Raw genomic sequence first — 25,895 nt, 5'->3', positions numbered from 1 at the left:
CAATGCTCCAGTCCCAACGACCGATGCAAATGTCGGTCTGTAGCCACGATGGTGCCTCCCCTTCTTGAAGCTGGAGAAATTTTGGCAATACTACCGCAGTGCCCACGTCGATCGCCGAATCCACCCCTTGTATATGCCCATGGAATGATGATGGACTTGGGCCGGACTTGGGCCCAATTCTGAACACTCCAACAAAAGGACCCCAATATGTTGTACAACTTTCCAAAGTACAACTTCCCCAAAGAGATGAGTCATGAGGGATTTTGCTGCTGCCTCCAGTCATTCAACGACACGTACAGCTCCGATCCAGCCGTCATTGCAGCGATCCACTTCAACCACCTCCTCCTCTTACTCCTTCGTGATCTCCCTGCCCATAGTCGCCCCATTGACGATCGCTTACACAATCAGACACAATAGATTGTCTTCAATCCCGACATCGATCCTACGCAATTCTAGGACCTCTGCCTCTACCTCCACCTCCGCGAACATCACATCTGCAATCTCCACGAACATCACATAAGCACGTACGAGGATATGCACGCCACCCATTTTTGGAAGTATCGCTCATACCTCACTTAGCTCACTCCACGACAGCTGGACCACCATGCAGTCCTACAGATAGTCCTCGACACAGCTCCTCCAACATGGCTGACCCAAGGGCGGCGGATCAGCAACATGAAGGGGGGCATGTGAACATCCACAAAGTATAGTGGCCGAATGCAGGGTAATTAGTGTGATTAGAGGCAATTAGGCTTCATGATCTACTTCAACGGAGAAGCTCAAGGAGTTTGATCCCCAAATACCCCAAGGCCAATGATTGCAGGCAACGTGCACATGGAAGGAGTACAGCACAAACTAAGGGAGTTTGATCCCCAAATATCCTAAGGCCAAGGATTCCAGGCAACGTGCACAGATTGTAGGTTCCAGCTAACACCCCAAGGCAAAAGAGTGCAGGCAACATGCACATTCTGATCTACGTCAATGGAAATAGCCATAGAAGGAGTACATCACAAACTCAGGGAGTTTGATTCCCAAATACCCCGAGGCTAAAGCATCGAGTATGTTCTGGCTGCTAGGTTATAAGTTCCAGCTGCCACGTTGTATGTTCCAGCTATAAGCTGTGGTGAAGTGTCTCGCGGAAGTTAAGCCTCGCCACTCTAGGTTTTGAGCCTCATGCACGGGCTTTGAACCCCAAATGACTTAAGGCATGGGGGCGCTCAGGGAGTTTGAGCCCCAAATTGCCTAAGCCTTGGAGGCGCGAGGCTAATACAAGCGTTATAAAGGACTATTTTCCAATGCATTTTCAATAGTTTAATGGTGGTAACAATCACGTAGCAATCTACTTTAAGTCATGAATCTTAAACAGATTTACAAATGGATAACTTATATGTTGGAGACACTAAAAGTTGCTCAATTTTAAAGGGAGTTGTCTTTTTTAGCACGTTTATTGAGGAGATTGAATTTACTTGACGTGTTGGTCTTTAAAAGAAATAAAAATGTTTTTTCATCAATTTGTTACTTATTTTATGACATGAATGTGTGTGTGTGTGTGTGCCCCACCAAGCGCACATACAAAACTCCTCTTGCTAGAGAGTTACTTTTCCCATTAGACCATGAGGCGATGTCCACTAGCATCCATGCTCTCTTGTTTTCTCTTAGACAAGGTCATTAGTTGACAGGGTCTTCCATTGGATCGGGTCTTTAGTTGGAGTGTCTTAGATACTATGTTGACAAGGACTTTAGTTGGAGTTTCGAGACTCATCGCCCCACCTCCCTTTCTCTCTCTCAAAATGGAAATGTAGTGCCTTGGGAAGGAAGCTTTTGTATAGTGGTTGACTTAACATGTTTTTCCTTTTTTGAACATCCATTTTAGTACGCAAGACTTAATGTGCAAGTGACATGTCTCAATCAAATTGGAGTGTTAACTTGACCAAGTACGTCCAAGGGAGTTACCTTATGGCGATTGAAGGTCGACCATTGCGAAAGGGCTCAAAAAGCCGGCAAAGTGACGAGGTCACTATCCTTAGCCCACTCTTGTGGGCTTGTCATAGTCACATGGTTGCAATGGGTCAGCCAAGTAAGTGCAAGGGAGTTACCTTATGGTGATTAAAGGTCGGCCATTGAGAAAGTGCTCAAAAAGCCGGCAAAGTGTGTATATTTTTTTTGTTGATATCAGATGTTTTGTTAGCACTTCCCTTTCCTCACACTTTTTTTCAAAAGTGTCCCCCTAGTTATTTTAGGCCTCGTTTCGCCACTCATTCAATACCCATACTCCTTTCCATTCTAATTTTTGCTTTGTGCTCTCTCTCTCTCTCTCTCTCTCTCTCCCTCTTTCTTCCCCCCTTCCCAAATCAAAGCGCTCTCTCTCTCTCTCTCTCTCTCTCTCTCTCTCTCTCTCTCTCCCTCTCTTCCCAAATCAACTCATGAGCATCCTCCTCAATAGCTACATAAAAATTCAAAATGAGGAAGGCGTAAACATTGATGACTAAACCAACCAGAAGCAAGCAAGCACAATCAAAGAGTGAAAGAATGTTACTCCCGTCTTATAATTCCCTTCTTATAATTCTTCATCGATTGCATATACAGCGCTCACGACTCACGAGTCGCTTTATTATTAGTTCTTAGTTATGTAAAGCCAAAACCCAAGTTGACTCGTGGCACATGGTGACACGTGGAGTTGACACCCTGTGTAGCTGCTGAATCTGCGGAGACGAAATCGACCTGTGAAAAAGTATGAATATGAAGATGAAGATGAAGATGAAGAAGGTGCATCCATGGGTCGCTCAGCATTTTACACCGTAACCTCCTTCTCGCCCAACATGGCCTGCCCTCTTGGCTCAAACTCCACGATCCTGCTTCTCTTCATTATTCTTGCAGTAGCTAGCTCTGCGGCAGCTATGTTGTCTCCCGACAGTTGCGATCAGAATGTTGACCTCCAACTCTTATTCTCGGCGTCCTCTCTCAGTTGCCAGGTTGTCTGGCCCCAGTACAATTTTATTCTCAGGGTAAGCTGATCCGTCCTCTCGCGGATGTAGCATTCTTGTTGTAGCAATCCGCATAATTTACTCAGGGAACTTCTCGTGAATGATTTAAGCACGCATTTATACTTTGTTGCATGTTCCCAGCGTAGAAGTTTAGGCGAATTGGTGGCTCCGCACAGAGCGATTCACCCCGTCAATAGCTTTGTTTTGACATTGTAGTCAAGGGACGATTTTGCGCCTTGTACGCAAGTTGCCTCATCCCAATATATCTGAGAAGTCCTCTTAGTATGTTAGCGTGCCGTGTTGTGAGGCAGCCAGCATATCAGCAATAGCTACAGAGGTGGACCACTGCCCAGCCAGGCCTGCACTGGCTGGTTAGCCGCTGAGTAATCACATCTAGCCAATCAAGCAGCGGCAGTGACCCCCAAAGCAAATCATTTAGCAGACCAGTGGCTGGATTTTGCCAGAAGTAATCCAAATCTTGCTCATCGGTCTGAATCCCACCTTTTGTAATCATCTATGACTTAAGCTTCAGCTTTATTAGGTGATGCCATGCCTATGAAGAGCATGGTTGTCTTTAGTTAACTGCCATGATTTGGTTATTCTAGACACAGCTTTGTGAAGTACAAGTACTGGCAACAAGGTTGGCCGACCCACCTCCTCTAGGGCTGACCCACCCTCAAGCCTACAAGGGCTGGCACGCAGCCCTATAAAGGGCTCTCCCCCTTGCCTATGAGCTGACTGAGCCGCCTCAGCCTGCAGCCCTACAAAAGGGGCTGCTGCGCAGCGTATGGGGGCTGATCCCCTGCCCCTCTGACTACACCAAGGGGGGCCGACCCTCTCCTGCCCTCCTCATGGACTGCCACGCAGCCATCTAGGGGAGATGAACCCCTCCTGCCAGGCCAACGACCAAGGCAAGGTGGCCGACCAGTAGGTCAGCCCACCTCAGCCTACAAGAGGCCTCCATAGGAGCAGACCTGCAGCTTCCAGTCCAAAACCTGCCACATGAGCATGCCAAAGCACCCTAGATGGGCACTACTAACCAACCCTGACATAAGCATGTACTCCCTCCCTCTAGCCTAGATCTGCAGCCCTGACGTCCTCCTCATCTGTGGGCTGAGAGATAGGGCGTGACCATGAAACGCCGGGTTCTTGGAGATCAATATACAATTTGTCGTCCACAAACGATACTGTTAATAGTGGTCACTAGTCCCATAGATTCTGAGCATCTCACGCGGACTTTAATACAATCATATCGTATCATATTTTGCTCAGCTCCAGCTTTCCCCATTCCAGCCCCATAGTGGTCACTAGTCCCATAGATTCTGAAGGTCTCACGCGGACTTTAATACAATCATATCATATCATATTTTGCTCAGCTCCAGCTTGCCCCATTCCAGCCCCTTTCAGCCTTCAGCCTTTCAGCCCCTAGGTTCGGCTGCCAGTTTCGCCTCTTAGTTCTTAGGGCTCGTTTTAGCCGCCGCAGCAGCTCCTCTTTGAGCCTCTCTAACCCAGAGGTGGGCTGAACCCCCAGCCCAACCTGGGGGTTAGTCTCAGTCAGGGGGTAATCACAGATATGCCCAATGTGGAATGGCTGGTTCTTCTTTGAAATCCCCCTTAGGCTCTCCAACCGGCAACGTTCTCTACTCTACAGTTGCCTCTTTGACACCTTCACCATATGCAGACGTATCAGCGATGGGGGACTCAATCGACCCATCATTGGACCTCAAATAGTGTGGCCCGTGAGAGAGTTTGGGATCACGTTCCGACGGCTGTCTCGCAGGATCTGTGCAGGAGTCTGGAGGAGCCTTTCATGGATGAGGAGCTTTGGGAAGCCCTCAAGGCTCCGAACCAGAAGTGTCCTGGCAAGGATGGCTTGACTTCGGCCTTCTTCTGGAACTTCTTGGAGATCATCTCCACCCCTTTCCACCTAGCCGGCCAGGAGATCTTCGACACGGTCTCCCTTCCTTAGTCCTGAAAGGGGGAGATAGGTCAGACATCCGGCAGTGAAGACGGATCACTTTGCTTGATACCGCATACAAGATCCTCTCCAAGGTCTTGAGTTTGCGGTTACGGCCCCATCTTACTGACATCATCCACGGCACACGGACCGGGTTCGTTCAGGAGCGCAACATCCTAGACAACATCTTCACGTTCTGGGAGGCATGGATTGGTCTAGGGAGGAGTCACAGCTGTTGGCCGTCCTTCTCTTGGATTTTGAAAAGGCTTACGACAGGGTGGAGTGGTCTTTCTTCGAGGGCACTATGCAGAGATTGGGCTTCTCAGACAGTTGGATTAGAGGAGTTTGTGCGCTTTATATAGGGAGCTCTAGTCAGATGCTTATCGGTGGGCACACAGGCAAGTCCTTTCCTCTCTCTCGCTCGGTCCGCCAGGGCTGCCCTCTCGCTCCCTTCCTCTTCTTGTTTGTGGCGGAGGCTTTGGGCTACTACATGAGATCACAGGTGGCGGGCCTTACTGGATTGAGGCTCCCAATCAGACAGGAGGAGGAGCTGCTAGACCATAAATTTGCAAATGACACGGCCTTGGATGTAGAGGGTACCATAACGAGCTTGGAGAGAGTTAGGGGAACCTTGGCTATCTATTGCAAGGCCGCGGGTGCGCGGATTAACTGGACAAAGTCCATAGGTTTCTTCACAGGCTCTGAGGAGACATAGGAGATTCGAGACTGGGGCATAGTTACTATCAAACACGATTGATTGATTTACCAAACGTTTGGAAACGTTTGAAAAACAGGCGTTTGGAAACTTCAATCAAACTTTGCTTTGCATGCACCAGTTTGAAAAATTTCAAACGTTTGAAAAATTTCAAACGTTTGAAAACTTTGAAAAAACCCACGTTTGAAAAAATCAACATTTGAAAAAGACCCTAAGTCTTAAACTATGAATATTTCGCCTATTTTTTCATGCCCATTTTGATGCCCGTATAGTTCCTAGCCTTGACATTGATGTTTGGGGACACCATCGCTTTCAAGTTTCATATTTTGCAGCTAGTAAGTTCTAACTTGTAAGCTGTTTTTTGAGAAAAAAGGTTTTGTATTTGACTTTGTAATGTTGTTGTCAATTTATGGGCCTAGGCCCCAAGTTCCAAGCTTTGTAGTACAACTCTTTGAGCATCAAAACTAAAAAAGTGACTGGTTTGGCTGTGGTAAGTTTGTAACTGGTTTTTGCTTTAAAATTCTAAATTTAAATGAAATTTCTAGCTTGTAAGCTGTGCATTATTATTTCTAATGACAATATGTCAAAATATGTAGCATAATAATGACATATGTCTCAAAATATGCAGCATAGCATTTTTTTAATTGAAATTATGATATTAAAAAAACCCATGTTTGGAAACTCCACCTGATTCTTTCAAACTTTTCAAACGTTTGGAAACTGCATACGTTTGGAACCTCCAAATGTTTGATTGTAACTATGGACTGGGGGAGCGACTTTGGCTTCCAATGGATACCGCGAGGCCAGACAACGAGATAGCTCGGATGCCAGGTGGGTATTGATATTACAGCAGAGCAGCAGATTGCCCTGGTCCTTGAGAGCGTTCGGCGCAAGCTTCTCTATTGGAGCTCGGCGAAACTCTCCTTAGCGGGCCATGCCTTAGCGGCAAATCAGGTCCTTGCCACGGTGTGTTATATGGCCGCTTGCTGGTGTTTTCACAGAGGGTGGATTGGGCAGCTTTAACGGTTGGTTCGGAACTTCCTTTGGGGAGGTTCGGACGGCACAAGGAATACTAGAGCCCGGATCGCTTGGTAGACGGTGATCATGCCGCAGGCACTAGGAGGCTTGGGTATCATTAATCTGGAGATGCATAGCATAGCCCTCTTGGGCAAGTTGGTTGTTCGCGGCCTCACTCGAGGTGCAGAGCCGTGGAAGCTCTGCTTACAGCGAGGGCTTCTCAGGAACACCCCACGCACTGGGGGGCAGTGGCAGCTTTCACACAGATGGATCTTCTTAGAGGCCCCCCTTATGGGGAAGGGTCCCCCTTGATGAGGAGCCTCCATAGGGTCTCGCAGAGATTAGCAGGAGGCCTCATTCGTGCTCAGCCCAGATGCAGAGAGAGTTCGAGTGTCAGCCCCTTGTTTGGCACCCAGAGATCCGAGATCAGAAGCGTATGCTCAGACACGGACTCACATTGGTTGGGCACAGTGGGACAGTGGATCGGCCGGGTCCTTTGGCAGATGGAGCAGATTACCCATAGAGGTAGAGGTGATGCTTGGAGCCGTAGTGCATTTGTGAGGCACAGGGCAACGGATGAGAAAGATTGACCTAGCCATCCCTGAGTCGTGGTGGGAGGGACTTCGTGCGTGGATAGATAATAGATGGTTGGGTTAGTTTTCTTGAATTGGGGTTCCCTTGAGGATGATGATGCATCGAGGCAGCACGCAGCCCAGTTTTTTCAGGTAGGACCTGGAGGCCTACTCCAGGCACTCACTGAGAGAGACCCAGAGATGGATGGGAGTGTGGATGGGATTCATTGGCAGATGATTAGAGTGGTGGGACATCTGGAAAAGGAGTGGTGCATTGATCCTCCCAGTATCCTAGAGCAGGATGCCCCCCGATGGCGCCTCTCGCTTTGGGATGGTAGGCCCTTGAGGGAGGTCAAGTGGGATCCGGGAGAGTGGTTCTGGCCCTCCAGGGGCGGCCTCGTCGAGCAGGTGGACGAGGTACGTTTCGTCTCCTACACCACACGGATCGCCAGGAGGCTTCAGATGGACTCTTCGACTTGGACCCCTTCGAGGGAGAGGCATTGGGTGGCCCAGAGAGTGCCCTAGGACATCTGTTCCAGGTTTTGGACGCGGTTATGGTCCAGTTTGCGGCCAAGGAAGATCTCCTACTTCTTCTGGCTGACCGCACGGAGGCTTGCCCATTGGCTGGTGGTTGGAGAAGATGCCGGTGGAGGGGCAGTGCCATTGCTGCCCTGCTGGTTTTTTGGAGACGATATCTCACTGCCTTTGGAGCTGTCGTAGCATAGGGAGGATTTGGATGGGATCCCTTAGGATTATGACTTGTATGCAAAGCCTTCAGAGGAGGGACTACACATGGGGGATGGTGGCTTGGTTGGCTGAGGGAGGACACGTGTTCTAGATTGATGAGGTCTCCTGGTCGCCATCTGGCAGGATATCATCTACACCCTCCACTCCACTTGGGAGCATGGGACCCCAGGCTCTAGGGCGATTGTTGCGAGGTGCACTCGATTCTGCAAGGCTTGGCCTGCAGGAGTTTTTAACATATTCACTCTGCGAGGGATTCACTGGTTGTATAGTCCCCCCACCTGGCTGTTAGCCCCAGTACCAAAGATCCCCTAGGCCAGTAGTGAGCTGGGTTTCCCTGGAACAAGCCGGTTTTTCTTTCAGCCTGTTTCGGTTTTTTCCATACTCAGCACCTTCAGGGCTGCTGTTTTGTATGAAGTCTTTCAAGCATTAATAGAAGGTTCTTTTCTTCGAAAAAAAGAAAAAGAAAAAAGAAGAGACGAGTAGTTTTCTTCAGAGGGTATAGCAAAACAAATCCTTGTATTGGTACCTTATCTCAGGGAGTGTTTCCTGAGGCATTGGAACATATGTTGGCAAATTTTATGTACTTGTATCTTGTGATCTCAATGTGAATCTTCCACTACGTAGGATTGTTAGGCTCAGGCAAGCGATTTACCTCAACTTATCATCTAGGGATAGCCAAGCCCAAGAGATCAAAGATAGGGTTGTGTGTCTTGTAGTTAAAGGAATAGGTCAAAAGACTTCAGGTCATCTATAGTGCCATGGGATCCAATCCACTCATTCGGAACCTCAGAGAGTCTGGGACACTGGACGGAACCAACTATCTTATATGGAAAGTTTTGTAGCCATCTAGTGGGCAAGGAGACCTGGGAAATGATAGAAGACACGGAACAAACGCGTGTTGATGTGCTAGACACTTCAGGGAAGATCATAGTTTTGGTAGATCCAGATAAAGTGGAGTAGTGGAGCTTGAGAAATGCAATCACTCTTTCCACGATCATTGGGACGACTGTGCGTTTGGTGATCCCCATATCCAGTTGGCGGATACAGGAGAGAAGACATGGGAGACCTTACAGGATCTGAAAGTCATATCCTTCAAGAGAACAATTGTCTTGTCATCTCCATAGTTGTGTAGAGAAGCATATCTTAGGTATCTGACCTTCATCTTTTTCTTGTACTTGGAGTCAAATAAAAGTGCCATGAGAGGGTAGATCTCTGTATTTGCTTCCTTTTTGGCAACCATTGTCTTGGCAATCTTCAACAAGGAAGTCAGGTTGGCATTTTCATCCTTTGTAGCATAACAAGACATTGCTTTATGTTTTGGCTTTTCACATATTTTGCATAAGGAAGCCATGAGAGGCTCTAACCCAAGTATTGGGTAGTGTCTTCTCTCTTACAGGTGAAATATGAGCAATAAAAGGTAATCTTTTCAAAGAGTAACAATCTTGAAATGCAAGATGTCTAAGCAAGAAATGACCAAGTAGATGCTAGAAAAATGAGCATAGCAGACTGAAAATAAATCTTGGTCAAACTATCAGTCAAACTTTGACTGTCCAAGGTCAAACTTAGACTTGCATAGTCAAGCTTTCATGGCCAAAGAGGCAACTCAGAAATCTGCTCCAAATCGTTATGCAAAGGTCGGAATTCAAAGGGCTTTTGTACTGAAGAGAAAGGTAAATAGGTAGAGCTTCTCCCTCAGAAAGGATTTGCGCAGAAAACGGCCATGTCGCCCAGCATTGTAGAGGAAATATTGACTGGTTTTTCGTCGAAATCTACCCGAATAGTGCTCCAAAAGAGCTCAAACTTGATGAGCAGGGAGGTCGTGATGTCGCCCAGCTCCCTCTGAGAGGAAATCGACAATGTAGCTCTCCACAGTGAGAACCAGGAAAAAGATCGTCGCGGCTTCCTGAGACAATGCCGCCCAAAAGATGGCGAGATAAGTCGTGTAGCTCGTTCTGTAGATTCGCCCTGCCCTTGGGAAGACTCTCCTGAAGGATGAGATGCTGAGAATGCAGGTTTGAAGAGAACTTGCACTTCCAAAATCGACTTTGGAAGGGAAGGTGGAAGATGAAGGTGAAGAAGAAGATGATGATGTGGCACCTAACTAGGGCTCAAGGAGGATCAAATGGCTTTGATACCATGTTGGAAGGCTGAAAGGAAAGCAAAGAGTGGACACAAACTCAGAATACTTGCATTACTTGCTTGTAGAATGAAGAAGAGTGAGGTCCTTAAGTAGGCACCTCATACATGCTCACTGACATCACTGATGACCTCAGAGCTCCACAATCATCTCCTCAATCTGCTCCTAGATTCTCTCAATCATCCTATGTGGCTCTTCCACCACCTAACTGTGCTTGTGGGCACCTAACTGTGCCTCTAGCACTCACACATAGAAACATAAGGTGTGCCTGAGGCATACACCTTGAGATATCCCAACATGATCCGTGCTCCTGGTTAGTAAGCTTCCGAGAAGCTACCGAGGGTTGGTGACAATACTCGCCCTAGAGAACGAACGAGACTGCTCACATGCGAGGAGTTGGGTCTGTTGTTTCTAGGAGGAAGCTGAAGTTGTACGACCAAACAGACGATGATGATGGGGGCTAGAAGTCTCTTCTAGCCAGGAGCAAGAGTGGCAACAGAAATAGGAAGATGTCAAGAATGACGACGGGGACGCTCCTGAAGAAGAAGAGAAGAAGACCATCCTGAGCCATCATGAGCTTATGTGGTAGGAGAAGAACTATTCTTAGTGAGGACACCATGTCCCATTGACGAAAGATATCGAGGAGTAGAGCACAAACCATAGAATTTGTGGTGGAGGAAGGATGGTGCTGCTCAACCATGAGATCTGAGGACCAGTCCAGTACCATTGGCAGAGATGAAGTGGCTCACTCAGAGATGGAGCTTGAAGGGAGCATGACTTCTAGGAGGTACCTGGCTTGCTCCAATGGCAAGCATCACCAGACTGAAATCCAGGGTATGCGTTTGCATTGTTTTCTTTTGGGGATTTCAGTAGATTGCTTTGGGATCAATGCTTATGTAGGTGCTCTCAATTGAATGGAGGGTGGAAGGTGAAGGCCTTCTGTATAGACAAATGGGGATGTCTCATTGGGGAGGCTTTTGACTGCTGCTGCTGCAAGCGAGTAAGATTTGACAAGTTTAATTGCTGATTGATGGTGGTCATCAGAAGGCTTCTCTAGACAAGCGGAGTTGCATGATGCTGAAAGTACCAGACAAGGATCCTTTCAAAGCCTTCATGGTGGATATGAGGGACCTTGAAGATCAAAGAAAGATGACAGTACCAGTAGAAGATCAGTGGGTGATAGACTAATCTAGAGTTGGCTGGAGGGATTCCTACCAGTGGGGATCAATGTGGACCGACCACTAGGATCTCACTGTGTTGTATGGTGGGTTGAAACAGACCCATAATATTTGGTGTTTGGACGGTTCCTATCTTTTGAGGGGGATGACTGGAGGGTTCTGTTAATGTCTTGGGTAACTGAAGACACTGGATGGTTTTGTTAATGTCTGGGGTAACTGAAGACACCGGAATGTTTGTGACTTGGACTAGAAGTTGTACCAGTGTCCAAGACTGGATCCAGTTGTTTGTAAGCAATGCGGAGAGTTCTTGGAGATACTAGAGGTGCAAGATAAAGACCTTATAAAGAAGACATCCTTGACTTGTTCCTAAGAGCTTCTGCAAAGGAGCTGGTGGAGTGGTTCTTTGACAGAGTTGGTATTGGGCCACAATGGCTAATTGAGAGGGGGTTGTTGGAGATATTGGGTCAAAACCCCACCTATGAGCCCCCAAATGAGGAGAGCCCAAGGACTTGACATCTGCACAGGCATGTGGGTAGATGGACCTGTAAGGAGAAAGGGACGAGACTGCGATGTGAGCAGCAACATGGCACCCACATGGGCAGCAAATCCTAGCCCCTCTCTGTGTTATTTTGGGGGCAGCCTCAAGGGCCACCTTGGCCAGCATCAAAGGCTGGCAGAAACCCTGGAGAGTTCAAAGGCCTGTAGAGGCGCTCGAACGGACAGCTGCTTCATCAGCAGGAGACTAACAGCAGCAGGTCGGGGAACTCAGATGCAGCCACGACAGAGTAGATATATAGATAAATCTCAAGTACAGAAAACTTACCAACATATGTACCAACAGTTCCAGAAACAATTCCTGAGGTAAGGTACCAAAACAGGGCTCTGTTTTGCTGCACCCTCTAAAGGAAACTCCTCTCTGCCACGCGCATCTGTGATAGGGTTCAATAGCTGCTCAACGCTGAGCACTCCTACAGAGATATGCTCCGAAGGTGTACTGCAGACAAAGGTCCCCTTGCTGCACTCTTTTGCTCTCTTACAGTGAGTAGGTATGCAGCTAGGTATGCTGCAGATGTCTGGAGTTCTGCCCTGCAAGGACACTATGTGGTACTGCTGATATAGATCCGTAGCTTCACTGCAGCATTCCTTCCCTCCACAATGCTCTCCAGCAGGATGCTGGTTTGCAGGCTGGAGTGCCCAGGGAATGCTCAGCTCTTGAACCTGTGAATGACTGAAATGCCTCCCAGGGAGGCCCTTATATAGGCCTGGAACTGGCCAACCCAAGGACTGACTGGCCAACCAGTCTATCAACCACCGACTGGCCACATTACTGCCGACATGGTCTGGCCCTCTGACAGCCTGCCATATGGTATGCGACAAGCCTGCTGATTTCAAGTTTCATGTCTGAGTTGCACTGATATAACGTGCATTACCAAAGCCTTGTGGACACCGTGTCCTCTTGTATCCCACATCAAGAACTCCAACAAAGAATCTTTATCCATCAGTTTAACAGTGTATCACATGAATACACAAAGCCATAACCCAATGTAAGTTTACTAATCTATTTGGAAGGGGATTGCTAGGATCTTTAGTACTTTTGCTCCTTCCTGTTTCTATATGTCATGGGGTTCAGTGGCTTGGATTTCTCTTTCGGGGCCTCAAGTCTTCTTTGAGAGGCATGACTCTTCTTAGTTCGTTGACACTTAGTTGAGTACTGTTCCCTGGATGATGTTCCCTATTCCCCCTTCAGACCTCTACATGCTTCTGTGGATACCTCTTGGGAAATACTGGCGAGTATAGCAGTACGGCATATCAGGAGAGCTAGATGCACAGAGGCAGAAAATTATCTATTGAGTCATTCTATTTCTGAAGGCCACAGATCTTCCAAATCAGGGTCTGAAGGCAGAAAAATCGAGCCCTAATTCCTGTACAATGGGGGGGTTTCAACCATAGAAGTGCTAATCTAGGTGTATTGCCATCTAAGAGTACTTTCTTTATTGATAAGCCTATCATCTTTCACAGAACTACAACTGACAGTTTAGCAGCATTAAAACTTGTGCTAGGGCAAACTTTCGATAGGTTGCCATTTGAGGTTAGAGTTTCAGATAATGACAGCATTCTTACCCGTATTAGAATGACTTTTCCTTTCAGCTACTTATTTTCATGACCTGGGTGACCAGACTATTGATATTTATGAAGGACAATTTAAGCAATTGAAAAAGATGTGTTGAGGTTGGTTGGGAAGTTTCCTTTACAAGTGTTGACACAGACCTACTTCTGAAAAGGACAACAGTGCCAAGATCAAAGAAATCAGTGTTGGTAGTCTAAAAAAGATGAAAGGTACCTTGTAGTGTTATATAACTACAGAAGTTTTTTTCACAGAGAAAAGAACCTTTTAGTACCAAATAAAGTGAAAAGTTTTCCTGGATTTTCTGTCAAAGAATTTTTGAAACTCATCTATTGTACTTGTGACATACTTTTGAGAAGGCGAGATCACAGAATTCCTACAATCCCCGTTGAACACTGCATTAATGTCATGTGATGTTTGATGCATTTTAATGAAATTTGACTGGCAGGGATAGATTGACTTTATGAAAAGTCTGTTTTGGGTCATCGAAGTATCCAAATCAGATATGAATAATATTCTTGTCCTGTATGCATCTTTGTGCCAAACACATAAGAGTAACCTCTATGGTGTCATGTTTCCATGCCTAGTCGTGGACACATGTTGCAAATCGACTTCGTTTCCACATAAAACAGAATTTTAATAGGCTATGTAACATAGCTCCATCATAATTGAATGCGTGGTCTGATCATTATTGGCTACAATGTACGAATTTGTTTATTGAAGTCGTGCTTACAATAACAACTCTATCATAATTTTTTTTGGTTGCAGCATAATTATGACAAATCATCAAATGTATTGAGCATCCTGTTGTCTGCAAACTTTTTACAAAATTGGTTTGCCATAGGGTTTTCTCCGTCAGGACTTATGGTTGGTTCAAGTGCCATGGTGGGATATTTTAACAATTCTGGAGTTGGACACATAAATCAATACTATCTAGCAGGTTATATACCTGGTCAAGTTCTCCCCTTTGAAGGGAATTTGTCAGTGATTAAAGAATCACGAATGGTAACAGTAGAGAATCAGACTATATACATGGCATTTCAATTATCTATTAGTGAATCTTCAGCAGCATCCAGTCGACTCATATATGCCTATGCATACCAGCACCAGTTGCCCAATTCCACGACTGGTTACATTGAGACACGACACCAAGCAGATTTTCAGATGGTGCTGGACTTCACAACAGGTGAGTATAATCGTTGCAGAACTAATGTTTTTTTCAACCAATTTTCTTCTTTTCGTCTTTTCTAGTCTTTTCATCCTTTTATATGTGCAAGTTGGAGAAGAAGAAGGTGATGTCTAATTGTTTCCAGCTATCAGAGTAGTGCTTATAATTAAGTTACTCAATAAACTTGGAATTTCAAATAGCCATTATTTAGAAATTAACATACACATATCATTCAAATATCTCACAAGGGCTACAGTAGAGAAAGGACAAGAGAAGACTCTAGCACCCGATGGGATGTGATTGAGATACACCCACTAGCTGGGCTGATCCGAGGTATATTCTTTATTACAATGATGCTTGACTAAATTACAATAGCAATGCAGACCCTCAGACAGAACCCGTTGCAACCTAGATGACATACACTGATCTTCCAATAATGAAAATGGGAGAAGCTCTCAACATTTCCAGTCCCACAGCCAGCACTCAAAGCCAGACTTTGGTGACCCTTTGGGCTGCCAGAAATCAACTCTAAGCAGGATCTCTGTCTGCTGTCCATGTGGCATGTTAGATATTTAGAGCAAACTAAAGCTTATGCTAATCATGCCACCAGGCCAAATGGTCAAAGCTCTTCAAGCGTATTAGAGACAGACAATTACCCACATGAAGCATGAACTGGAGCCTTTTAAATTAGCACACTATGCTCATCTCGGAAATCGAACGCTGGTGAAAGACAAAACGATGAGCCTTATTGATTCAGACTGACAATGTGAATATCATGACGACTAGCCTCACCACTACTGTGTTTGTTGGCTTTACAACTTGACGCAAGACACATCTAGCAAACCTTACAGACAGACTCAAAGCTACCGCCCTCACGCCTTCCATGCACAGAAACACGTGCTTATGGATTGGCCAGCCGATGAGTCCTAGCCAGTAACCATTCAATGTCTTGCATGGACCAACTAAGTCTTAATTGCCATGTTGAATTATCTCCATGGGCCAATGAGATGGAGGTCATCACGAACCTTAGAACATTTGTGCCCCCCCATGGGGGACCATTCCAAGAACCCCCCCTGAACAGGATGGGGGAAGAAGAAAATCTGCTAACAATGCTGCCAGAACTGTTAACATATGGACTGACTAGACTAACAACTCAAGAAGGTACAATGGTAATAGGCGCACCATAAGAATTGAACTACAATTAATGATAAGTGCCATAAAAACCAGCACCATAAGAGTAAACAAGAGTTCAGGACAAGTTCAAAGCACTAAAAGAACTTCTAAAAGGCCCACTCATCATCCACAATTGCAGCAAGAATTCTTGTACTCTTGTCAATCAGACCAGTGGTGGACAACCTAGAATTGGGAAACGACAAGCTTGGAGAAGCCTCTTTCTTAATTGGAAATAGTCTGTTTCCTACATGCAAGTCAAGGATCTCTACATGGAGAGGAGTGCGGATAATTGACTCACTTTAATAGGAGGAACTGAGAGAGCTCATTACACAAGTTTGGATTCTACAGGAACACCCCTAAGAGAAAAAGAAAGATGAATGGGATTTAAGGACATATAGGTGAGTACCATGGCTTCTCAATTGGAGGGGGCCGTCAGGGTAGGGGGGAGAGAGAGAGAGAGAGAGAGAGAGAGAGAGATTAATGTCCATAGGAGGCCTCACGGGCTTATGGGACAAAGTATGGAATCAAGTAACTCATACAGACCACTGTGGGGCAAAGGGCTCACTAAGGCCCTTGCTGAGTACTAAAATGCTATACTAGTACAAAATAGCCAAAAAGTAGCAAAATAGCATGAGGGTGGCATGAAAATAAGTGCTCAGGGCTAGAGTCTAGAGGTTGCCTTTCAGCCTGTCAGGATTGCTGGTTTTGTGGACCATGGAGCGGGCTTGCAGTGGTACTTAGACCCCGACCCTTTGCTCTTGGCCCTGGGATCTTGGAGGTTGTGGTTATATGGAGGTGCACCTATCAGGTGCTTGCAGTGGGATGCAGGAGAGTGGGAGTGGATAGATCATGGGCACCGAGAGAGGGGGATTCCCTTCTTTCGTTTCACGGTTGGTAATGCTAGGAGATTTCAGCTGAGCAGTAGGGGTTGGATTTCCTCTAGAGCCCCCCATTGGGACAACTTCTTCATCACGGCAGATTTGCGTAGGAATTTCTGGAGGAGGCTCTGGAAATCCCTCAGAAATAGAAAGATCACTCTTTTCTTTTGACTTTCTATTCATGGAGGGATTGCAGTGAACCTATGGAGATCACGATTTGGGGCTGATCCCACTTGCCCTCACTGTCATTCTACAGAGGAGTCAGTGCGACATTGCCTTTGAGACTGCAGTCAGGCGAGGATTGTTTGGAAAGGGGTTGCTCGGGTACTCAGCATTTTTCATACTTCCCCTTTCCTCATGACTTGGGGCTCGGTCACATGGTTATCCCTTACTGGGCTCCAGGTGTTTTATGAGGGTGAGCCTTCTTCTTGGGCACTCTCGATCCGCCGGCAGGTGATAGAGCCCTGCTCTCTTCAAGATGTACCACTTACTCCCTTCAGAGCTTCACATGCATTAGTGGACACCTCTTGAGAGATTTTGGCTAGCATTTCCTCTTGGCACATTTGGAGAGCCAGATGCATAGAGGCCTTGGATGGCACCCAGATACACCCATCACATGTGTTCACGGGTATTTGGAGTGACAGTTCACACTTTGATAGCCATATGGGCTAGCATGCAGGGCCCTTCACGGGCAGCCTCTTCTAGGAGGACTGTATTTCCTTGAGTTTGGAGGGGTTCTCCTTTTTTCTCGGAGGTTTCTACTGGATTGAGATGGCACTATCAGCCCCAATCCTTTCTTTTTGGCTCTTGAGCTTTTCATGCATTGCATGGTGTATCCCGGCTCTAACGGTTTTCTTTAATACTTAATAGAAGTTTCTTTTTGGGGGAAAAAGAAAAAAAAAGAGGGATGTAAGGGTTGTGAACCTTGTCCTGGTCAGAGGCCTCGTCCTGGCTAGATAGGGATTGGTGGCAGCCCCTTGACGTTGGCGGGCCTGGAGCAGCAGCCTTGAGCTAGAACACTAGGTGGGGGGGGGGGGTGCTAGTAGCCCGTGCGGCCTGTACAGGTCCTTGTGGCCTGCATTGCTGTAGCTGACAGATGGCGGGGGTGGCGCGATAGAGAGGCGTAGCAGATGGCGGGGGTGGCGCAACAGGTGGTGGGGGGTGGCGTAGCAGATGGCGCAGCAGCTTCAGGTGGCCCGATGGCCTAGAGGGGTTGGGAGGGAGGGGGTAGAGAGAGAGAGAGAGAGAGAGAGAGAGAGAGAGAGAGAGGGGGGGGGGGCGGGGGGGCACTTGGGCAAGACCTAGCCTCCATAAGAAGCTTAAGGAGTGGCAATTAGATAAGGTTGGTGAGATAACACAAGTGAGAGTCGAGACTAAGTAGAGATGCATTCTATTGAGGGGAGACAGTGGAGTATTTCTTTGAAGGTTCTTGTGTTCTCTGGACTCAACAAGGGGATAGGTAGGGATGATGAGCCAAATCATTTAGAGCATAGGCAAGGACTCACTTCCTTTGACTAAGGGACATCGTGGACTAGATGCGCAAAGACTCTCAAAAAGTTATGGGTTTTTCCACCACTTTTACAGCTAGCTTTTCCAAGTTGAGTCTTCCCCGCCTAGGCCCTAGTGGATGCATTTGATGAGGAGTTTTGGTTAGAAACTCCCACATTGGTTTCCAAGATATGATATGATGCTTGGAGGCTACTCTCATGGACTGATGCTAGAGGTGGCGAAGACCTTACCAGCAGAGCTTAAATGCCCTAAATAGTATAGACTCCGCCCTTGCATTTTTCAGGCACTTCTACAATCACGTTTTGCAAGCCCTCTATGAGATCTTTGACACAGGGTCTCCTCCCCCTACTCCCCTTCTTCATGGTAGGTCAATTTTAGTAAACTACTTTTCTCCTTGCAATTAGTAAAAGATCTCATCAATGTGAGGCATTCGGTATTATTGTACCTAAACTCTTGGTGCAAGCTTCCAAGGAGGGTTGGTGGGTTGCTGTGGCATCTAGGGTAGAGGGCAGTTCTAGGTGTTAAGAGGGCAAGGCTGAGCATATAGGGCAGCAAGGTAGGGGGGAAGGGGTGTGGTCCAGCAAGGCCTTTGAGAGGGCCACATTGTCTCTGTCAGGGGGGGTTCTAGAATTGGCTATGCAGAATCCACCCTTGGAGAATTTGAGGGGTTTGGGTCGGATTGTAGATCTATTGTGGCCAAAGCTGTAGGCCATTCTATGGGCTATTCATAGGTGCCACTTATTCCTTGGTATGTGCCTTGTAGGCCTAGTTATAGTCAGTTAGGATTGTTGGTACAGTTAGTACATTTACCACCTAGGTCAGCTAGGACACTTAGTCCAGTTAGGGCAGTTAGCCATTGGGTTTTGTTATGTTGGCTCACCCTTGAGCCTCCACACTTGTTGTAGCAGGATTTTCAATACAACAGCTCGTTTTTGGCTTTCTTCCACTCATTTTTGAGCTTTCATTGATTGCCATAGCCAACACTGGTATCAAAGCAGGTCATGGATCCACCCTCTAGCCATTTCCAGCCACCCGGAGTCCTCCTGGAGCCATTAGGAGCTGTTTGGCAGCCTGTTTTCCTGTTGGTCGGAATTTTTCCCAGGTTCCTTCCACATATGTGAGCATTCAGTGCTTCTCCAAGCTTTTCTGTTGCTAGAAACGTCTTCCAAGAGCTCCCGCTGCGTAGATAACTCGATTTCGGAGCATCTGAGCCCTGCTGCAGATGTGTATGGACTTTTTCTTTGCAGGCAGCTCCACACGTGTGAGCCGTATAGTTCATACAGACTGTACGGACACTGACAGAAGCACATTAAATGCTATACGGAATTTTGCAGGTGCATTTAGGGCTGTTCTGAGCTTGTACAGAATTTGTACGGACTGTTGGCAGCATTTACTACTGCATTTACTCCAGTACAGCCACCGTACGGACCTGATAGTGCATTTACTGCAATACAGAGCTGTCAGAGCTGTACAGATTGCATTTACTGCATCTTGCTTCAACCCTGTGGTCCATACACCCTGTATGGACCTGTACAGAAATTGCATCAGGTTTTTCAAGTGTTTCAGTCCGCCTCGTGAAGCATGCCAGCTTTTAGAGCAGTTTGGAGCTTGCTACAGCATTTTGGGATGATTATTTCCACCGATTTTGGAGTTTGGGCCTTGCTGCTACACTTTGGAGCATTGCAAGTCACCATTGTTTGCATTTGGGACTGGTTCTTGCACTCTTGAAGCCACATACTTGCTGTTCATTCAGCTTCTTTGTTGGGACATCAAGTTATTTGTGCAGTTGAAAGCCTTGAGGCTTGTGCAGTTACTAGTTCTTGCAGTTGAGAGTAGTATCTCCCCTTTTTGCCTTTGTCCATTGTGCTACTGCTTCTCTATTTGTATCAATGGTTAGCAACAAAGATGACCTTTTTGGAATGCTTGGGGCTGATGACAAGCTTGATGGCACCAATTACCCCACGTGGTCATACATGATGGGACATGTTTTGGTTGCCACGAATTTATGGTATACTGTTTCAAGTTCTGAGCCAGGCCTACACGTAATGCCGCTTCTGGTGCTGCACCTACTGCATCTCGTTCTACTTCAGGTGATGGTTCTAATGCTGCTTGTAGAACACTTGCAGCAACTGTTACAGGTACTTTGCCTCCTAGACAGGAGCAGATTCAGTGGGATGGTCGTGATGCCAAAGCACATGCCTTGATTGCTCTTTCAGTGAAACGGGTTATTGTCCCTCACATCCGGTCTTGCAAGACAGCTAAGCAAGCATGGGATCAGCTTGCATCTTTGTATTAGGTGCAAAATGAGGCGAGGGATGCTATCTCCGCAAGCAATTGAAAAATTTGAAGCTTGATGAGGGTGGTAACATGGATGCCTATCTTACTAATGTGAAGGACTTGAAAGAGAAATTGGCCAACATTGATGAGATTATGCCTAATTCTCAGCTTGTTTCTAATACCCTTGATGGGTTGCCTAATTCTTATCAAGGCTTTGCTACTACATTGAGGTTGGTTGCAGGTGGCAATGCCAACCATTTCTCATTTGACCAGCTGGTTGCTCTTCTTTAGGAGGAGCAAAGCCGTGCGAATCACAATGCTTCTATGGCTAGTGATCAAGCCTTTGCTGCCGAGCACAAAAATAAAGGCAAAGGCAAGGTTTCAGCTAGTAAACCCCCTCATTCCCATGCTGATCATTCACATGAAGCCTCTTCTTTAGGGGATAAGAAAAAGAAGAAGAGATTTAACTATTGTAGGAAACCTGGGCATGATATTTTTGAATGTAGGAAGCGCATTGCATCTGATAAGGAGTCTGGTCTTGCAGTATTTGGTTCTTCTAGTGTAGAAGATCCACATGAGTCCGCTAATTTTGCACAAGACCAGCATTGGGATTTCTTGGTTACATGTCAGTATAATCCTGATGTTCATGATGCTTGCATGGCAATTTCAGATGTACATGATGCCTGGTTCTTTGATAGTGGTGCTAGCAAGCACATCACATCTTGCTGGAAGTTATTCAGCTCATTAGAGCATACATCTCAGGGGGTAGTGTCACATGTGCCAATAATGCATCATATACCATGAAAGGTATTTGTCAAGTTGCTCTTACTTATGTCTCTAGTGATATTGTTACTCTAGAGAATGTTATGTTCCAGGCATTTGTAAGAACCTCATTTCTATTTCAGCCATAGCTACATGTGGCTTTCAGGTTCTTTTTGATGGTGTTAGGTGTGCAATGTATGATGCTACACATGCCTTTACCATGGTCTTGACTGACACATTGACTAGAGGTCTTTATAGGCTTGATGCTTATGACAGATGTTTGGATGATGATGATGCACTTGCAGATGCACATGTCTTTGCTCTTGATTCTACCATGGCAGATACCCATTTGTGGCATGAGAGGTTTGGACACCTCAATTTTGGAGCTTTGGTGAAGTTATATAAGGATGGTATGGTTGTTGATCTTCCCAAAATGCATATGCCTTCAAAGCATGTTTGTGAACCATGCCAACAACCATGTATGCAGCATCCTTCTAGGTGAGTGACCTATCGGCGACCTATTGGCAGAGATTTGAGAGGATCATAACCTTGCTAAGACCAAGGTTATGATCTTCAATACTTAACGGGCAATGTTTCATTAATATAGCTTCACTTACCGAGGGGAGCTGGTTGAGATCATGTAATCATACACCTATCTAGGAGTCGTCTTTTACGGGGCCGATTTTCACGATAGTTCATGCAGCTAGGACACGACTCACACAAGGTCAGGGAGCTTTGGCTCGACTAGAGTGACAGTGCTTTCAGACAAGCTTCTAGGACCCTCAGACGAAGGGATGGCTTTTCGATAGACTTGTGAGGCCAACCACCATCTATGTAGCATCCTTTTGGGTGAGTGACCTATCGACGACCAATTGGCAGAGTTTTGAGAGGCTACATGTGATTCTGGGGTTCAGGATGATTTGGAGAAAGCCCTCGGTCCCCCATCAAATTATATAGGCAGAGTTTGCTATGACTCTACTCCATATTGATGCCAGCTTTCAGACAATGACATATCTTCATAGGGTTTGGCAACAAGGTTTGGGCCTTGCCTAGCTGGAGACTACTGAGGTTGGCACTAGAGTCATCTAAACGACTAACCGAGGGAGGGGTTAGCACGGCGTAGTATGCACGCATATCTAGATGGCTTGCCAGACAGGGTGTTCAGATGGAGCACCTCCCCTCCTTCTAGTATGGCTTGGATGCCCCGTCCCTTCAGATACCACGAGATGAGATCAACCGTCATAGGATTAGATCTACTCCAGCTCTATATGTCATGGAGTTGGGGGGGAAACATGAGTTCCCACCGAGATCCAACTTTACCATGACTACTTCCTAAGAGTTAGAGGATTGAGTGATTATCAGACCTTAGTATCTGGAGGACAGATAGGTCTCAGACGCATTGAGGATTGCCATTGGACAGATATGGGTCTCATCTCATCAGCTGAGGATTGAGGAGGGAGAGCCACATGAATGCCTAGAGAGCAATGGATTTGGAGGTTATGCACACTGGTAGAGGTGGAGACAGAGGATCATCTCCTATGTACTTGCCCCTTACCAGCCTACTATGAGATCTGAGGAGGGGTACCACTGTCTCCTTCAGGAAGGGTAGGGTTTTGGGCCATTCTCTCGGTTGATCCACTTTCATGACCAGGTTTGTGTTGGCCTCTATCTGATGGAGATGCGGTGCCATAGAGAGAGATTCAGAAGAAGCTAGAACAGTCCCCAAGTGGCTGTTACAAACTCTGCATGACAACATACGTTAAACCAATCTCTCCTGTAGGACAAGGGAGGACCGGGAGAAGCAAAGTATGTTGATACTGCTTCGATGAGTTTGCTGTGTGATACAGATGAACCTAACAGTTTTGAGGATGCCCAAGACAGAGCCATGAAGTCAGAATTGGATTCCATCCAGAAGAAAAATGCATGGGAATCGGTGGATTTTGCCATAGGGAAGAAAGCTACTGAGACAAAGTGTAAAAAATCAAAAGTAAATCTGATGTTAACCATTGATAGGTACAAGGCAAGTTCGGTTGCCAAAGACTATTCTCAGCAAAAGGGGATAGATTATAATGAGACTGTTGCCCTTCCAAGATAACCACCAGTTTCTTTGGCCGCTCATTTGGGTAGAAATTACATCAGTTGGATATTAAAAACAGCCTTCCTCAATGGGGACTTGCATGAAGAAGTGTATATGAGTCAGCCTGTTAGTTTTCAGATGCCTGGTTAGGAAGACAAAGTATGCAAGCTGCATAAGGCATTTTATGGGCTGAAACAAGCTCCACGGGCTTGGTAGGAGAATATTCATACATATTTGACTAGTTGGGGTCTGCATAATAGCCCAACTGAGAGTACCCTTTATATTATGACAACAAGAATTTGTTGATTGTCATCCTATATGTGAATGATACCCTGCACAGGCACACATGAAGAGAAAATTGCAGATTTCAAGAATGATCTTGAAGCTTCATTCATAGTGTCCAGAAACGGCATTTCTGGGCACCCAAAACGGTTGGCCATTTCGGCACTGTTTCCAAAACCAGAAATGGCGTTTTGGGCAGGCCAGCTTTTTTAAAATTAAAAAAAAGCAGTGCCTCTGGAGCCTAGCCAGGAAAACACATATATAGAGCAGCAATGTAAGAGCTTGTAGACATCAATGCTCAGCTATAGAAGCAAAAGTACAGCACACACACACCTGCCTCAACTACCGAGTAAGAACCCCATTGGCGGGTAGGGCAGTTTTTGCTCTCCCTCTCCAAGCCTCTCCTCTTGCTCTCCTCTCATCCTACAACCCCCCTCTCAGCTCGATGCCCCTCCTCCTTGCTCTCCTCTCCAGCATCTCCTCCTTGCTCTCCTCAGCCCTTGGCCTCTCCTCTCCTCCTTGCTCTCCTCTCCAACCTCTCCTTCTTGCTCTTCTCTCCTCCTTGCCTTGCCCTCTTCTCCTTGCTCTCCTCAGCCGTTGCCCTCTCCTCTCCTTCTTGTTGTCTTCTCAGGCCTTGTTGTATGACATATATATATATATATAATATTTTATTAACCTTAAAAACCTAAACTCAATTTCCACCGTTTCTTCTGGTGACCGAAACTCTGAAATACTGTTCTCCCACCCGTGTCCATTTCCCCATTTCCGAAACTTGTGGAAACTATGGCTTCATTGGAGATGTCTGATTGGGGGCTGTTGCACTATTATTTGGGCATTCCGTTTCTACAATCGGATGAAGGCATCGTGCCCAAACAGTCACAAATATATTCAGGGACTGTTACAAAGGTTCACTTTTCAGGACTGCAAGCCCATTTCTGCTCCCATGGAGCCAGGGCTGAGGCTGTCCTTGCATGCTGCAGGTGAACCTTTTGATGTTGTTATGGAACCCTTAACCTCTGCTTCTGTTAGTCAGCTGTTGGATGCCTCATTTTCTACACTACCCATCCAGATATTCAGTGCAGTGTATATCCCAGTTTAGCAAGTATATGCACAGTCCAAAGACACAGCATTGAAGTGCTGGAAAGCCTGTTTTCAAATATTTGCAGGTACTCGGTCTCTTTGTCTGCTCTATGCTGGTGGGGATGACTCTAATTTGCATGCTTTCAATGATTAAAATTGGGCTGGGGATTATGGTGCAAGACATTCCACTAGTGGTAATTGTTTCTTTATTGGTAGTTCATGTATTTCTTGGCTGAGCAAGAAACAATCCATAAGGCGACATCATGTGAAGCTAAGTACAGGGCAGCCTTTACAACTACAAGAGAATGTGTATCATGAGATTGTTGATGGTGGTTGTGGTGGTTTGCAGCCATCTACTCTTAGGCTCACTAACAGCCAATACTATTACAATGGCATGGAATCTTGTGTTTCATGCATACACAAAACACATTGAGATACATTATCATTATGTCAGAGAGAGATTGCATGCAAGAGAGCAGTTTGATCAAGTGTCTTACACATTATCTAAAGAAATGTTTGAAGCTTTCTGCCAAGCTTTGGGCTTAATTTCATTTGATGATTGAGATCACTCCTTGTACACCATGACATTGCCACTACAAGGGGCTGTTGGATTATTGTAATATTTAAGGCAATGTAATAATTATTTAGAAGCGTTAGGTGCACTTTTCCTTATCTGAGGTTTCCCCCCCAACCACAGTTTACTAGTAGTTGAGTTTGGTTTGTGTGTTTGGGTTATCCTAGAGTTCTGTCATGTTGACCAATGACAACCCTTGTACTCTATCATTCTTTCATTCTTGCAACTTTAGTTCGTGGATTCTTACGTTTTGCTCTCTCCATATTGTGTTGTACTCTGTAACTTGTGGAATGCCCCTGTTTGATTTCAGTGTGCCAGGAACATCTGAGTGGTTTTGAGTCTCGCATCATACTGGCTATTTTGAGGGACATATCCTTTGGGAAGCTTTCTGATTGTGAAAGGGAATGATGTTGGTGATATAGAATAGAGCACACGAGGGATGGGATTTGGCATAAGGGAAGATTGGCTTTCTATATCCTCGAGAAGTGTGCGGAGTAATCACTGTCTAAGGTGTACATTGTGTGGTCAAACCGATAGTGGTAGTAGGTGGAAGCAACAATGTGTGGCCTGTGAGGGCTGTGTTTTGTGTGTGTGTGTGTGTGTGTGAGAGAGAGAGAGAGAGAGAGAGAGAGAGAGAGAGAGATGCATTTCTTTTTGAATATTTGGGATTTGGCATAAGTGAA

General features: G+C 46.1%; 1 protein-coding gene across 1 annotated transcript in view; it reads left to right on the top strand.

Moving 5' to 3' along the window:
• Positions 1-2,627: 2,627 nt before the first annotated feature.
• LOC147901517 (cytochrome b561 and DOMON domain-containing protein At3g07570-like) overlaps positions 2,628-25,895 on the top strand; it is a 53,393-nt gene continuing 30,125 nt past the window's right edge. Inside the window, exons 1-2 of the mRNA XM_087374986.1 lie at positions 2,628-3,005; positions 14,201-14,618. Coding sequence (XP_087231112.1) covers positions 2,775-3,005; positions 14,201-14,618 — 649 coding nt within the window. The 5' untranslated portion in view covers positions 2,628-2,774. The remainder of the gene's footprint in view (positions 3,006-14,200; positions 14,619-25,895) is intronic.

This window comes from Dipteris shenzhenensis, chromosome 5 (genome assembly GCF_047967505.1).
Source record: "Dipteris shenzhenensis isolate YYH24624 ecotype China chromosome 5, Dip_SZ_1.0, whole genome shotgun sequence".
Classification (NCBI taxonomy): Eukaryota; Viridiplantae; Streptophyta; class Polypodiopsida; order Gleicheniales; family Dipteridaceae; genus Dipteris; species Dipteris shenzhenensis.
This window is presented reverse-complemented; position numbering and strand designations above follow the sequence as displayed.